This window comes from Condylura cristata, unplaced genomic scaffold (genome assembly GCF_000260355.1).
Source record: "Condylura cristata isolate star-nosed mole 26May11 unplaced genomic scaffold, ConCri1.0 scaffold00001, whole genome shotgun sequence".
Lineage (NCBI taxonomy): Eukaryota > Metazoa > Chordata > Mammalia > Eulipotyphla > Talpidae > Condylura > Condylura cristata.
This window is the reverse complement of record NW_004567102.1, coordinates 1,193,968-1,196,489: the sequence shown is the minus strand read 5'-3', so window position 1 is coordinate 1,196,489 and position 2,522 is coordinate 1,193,968. Positions and strand designations below refer to the sequence as shown.

At 58.4% G+C, this 2,522-nt stretch overlaps 1 protein-coding gene across 1 annotated transcript in view; it reads left to right on the top strand.

The window, feature by feature from the left end:
• The window catches only part of COL11A2 (collagen, type XI, alpha 2), a 28,926-nt gene that overhangs the window by 24,360 nt on the left and 2,044 nt on the right, over window positions 1–2,522 (top strand). Inside the window, exons 58-62 of the mRNA XM_004673362.2 lie at window positions 120–155; window positions 338–391; window positions 499–766; window positions 1,288–1,400; window positions 1,706–1,912. Of these exons, the coding sequence (XP_004673419.1) occupies window positions 120–155; window positions 338–391; window positions 499–766; window positions 1,288–1,400; window positions 1,706–1,912 (678 nt within the window). The remainder of the gene's footprint in view (window positions 1–119; window positions 156–337; window positions 392–498; window positions 767–1,287; window positions 1,401–1,705; window positions 1,913–2,522) is intronic.

The window sequence follows — 2,522 nt, the reverse complement described above, 5'->3', positions numbered from 1 at the left end:
CCCCGGCCCCCCAGGTAGCCCCTTACTCCTCTGGCTCCAGCCCTTGCCTCTCATTGCTCCATGAACTGAGCTTCCCCTGTGGCAACCACCTCATCTCTCGCTTGTTCCTCATTTCACAGGGACCTGCTGGCCCCAAAGGAGCCAAAGGAGCCACAGTAAGTGACGTGCCATCTCCGACTCTGCCCACCTCCCCCACTGGACTTGATGCTGCCTCTCCAGAACAAACATTCTCTCCCAGGGAGCCCTTCAGCTCAGCCTAGAGGCTCACTTGACCCTGATATGAACTTGATCTCATGACCTCTTAACTCCTCCATGACCACATTTACTCCTTTGCTAGGGCCCAGCTGGACCCAAGGGAGAGAAGGGTGTCCAGGGCCCTCCAGGACACCCGGTAAGTTATGAGTCAGGCCTGCTCTTCTGACAGCCCCCCTCTGCCCTGCTGTTCTCTGCTTTACCTCACACCCATCCCCCTTCCTTTCCATCTGTCCCTCTACCCAGGGCCCTCCAGGCGAGGTGATCCAGCCCCTGCCCATCCAGATGCCCAAGAAGACTCGGCGCTCAGTGGATGGAAGCCGCCTGATGCAAGAAGATGAGGCCGTGCCGACTGGGGGGGTGCCAGGCAGCCCTGGGGGGCTGGAGGAAATCTTTGGCTCCCTGGACTCCCTGCGTGAGGAGATTGAGCAGATGAGACGGCCGACAGGGACCCAAGACAGCCCTGCTCGCACCTGCCAGGACCTGAAGCTCTGCCACCCGGAGCTGCCCGATGGTCAGTGCTGACCACAGGGACAGTGTGGGGTGGATGAGCAGAACACACATTGGTGGGGTCTAGGGGAAGGGGTTGAGGTGGGGGTGGGGGTTGAGGGGCTTGGAACAGCTGCTCTTTACCAACCAGGCAGCAGGATTTTAGTGTTTTGGCCACTGTATGTCCTGCCAGTGCATCTACAGGAATGAGCACACTCACACTTACACACAATGGGCACTTACACAGCTGGACACATGTGCCAACTACCAGCACACCCTGCTCCAGTATGACGGTGTTAGTGTCCCTGTCTCCTCCCATGAGGAGCCGGGGGTCCTGCTGGAACAGGCACATCAGAGATAGGGTGGGGGGTACCGGTGATGAGGGAAACTGATGGAGGGTGGGCTGTGCCATGGGGCTCGGGTGGGAGAGCAGAAAGATTGGGAGGCGGCATTGTGGGGAGGGCTGTGGGGGTAGAGCAGTGGGGGTGGGGAACATTGGGTCTGAGGCCTCAGGGCCCTGACTGTCCCCTCTCTCTGGCCCAACAGGAGATTACTGGGTGGACCCCAACCAAGGTTGTGCTCGGGACGCCTTCCGGGTTTTCTGCAACTTTACAGCAGGAGGAGAAACCTGTGTGACACCCAGGGATGATGTCACCCAAGTGAGAGCTGAGCCCTGACTGCCCCTACCCTGCCCTCGCCTGTACCCCGTCAGCCAGGTTTCTGGCTCCCTCAAGTACAGAGCCTGCTGGCCCTGAACCCCCTGAGTATCCCATCGCCACCCTGGCCATCCCAGCCCCTCCCCTGGCAGATAAGTTTGCCTGTCACTTGCCCTCAGCCCCTGGCTCCCACTCGGACCCCAATCTGACCCCTCTGCCACTCCTGCCTGGCTCATGACTCTGGCTCAGCACCCCACTCTGTCCATGCTCTGGAGCTCTCTGCCCTGACACAGCCTCTTTCCTGCCAGTTCTCTTATGTGGACTCGGAAGGCTCCCCTGTCGGCGTGGTCCAGCTCACCTTCCTGCGGCTGCTCAGTGTCTCAGCCCACCAGGACGTCTCCTACCCCTGCTCTGGGGTGGCCCGGGATGGCCCTCTGAGGCTCCGGGGGGCCAATGAGGATGAGCTGAGCCCGGAGACTAGCCCCTATGTCAAGGAATTCAGAGATGGCTGTCAGGTGGGCACCAGGAAGAGCTGGGTGGGGGTTGGCTTCAGAATCAGACTGAGGAAAACCCTTTGGTCATGGGCATCCAGGGGGAGCCAGAGGATGAGCTTCCTAGTTTCAGATATGCCTGTGGGAACTCAGATGGGGGTGAAGCATGTGGGAAGGATGGAAGCTGGGGTCCCCCTGTGCACACAGCTATGTCATCCAGAATCACATGGACTTATGCAAACAATTGCACAGATTGCCAGAAGAGGCATATGGGGGTACAGATACCTTCCATGAAGGCACAGGGACACAGCAACACCCCCAATCTGTAATACATCCCTAGAGTTGCCTGGACAGAGCTACAGAGGTACACATATAAGGAATCATGCCAGCTGTCATCGCAGTTTTATACCTGCAGACATGTACACAGACTCCCACAGCCATCATAGGCAGATCCTCTCAAGGACAAACCCAAGGCTACATGGACTGTCAAGCATGGTGCGTGCACACACACACACACACACACACACACACACACACACATTCCAGGAGTATCTGGCCCCATTGGTCCTGGAGGTCCCCCTGGCCTCCCTGTGAGTAACCCATCTGTTCTTTTCTTAAATCCCCTAAACCCCAC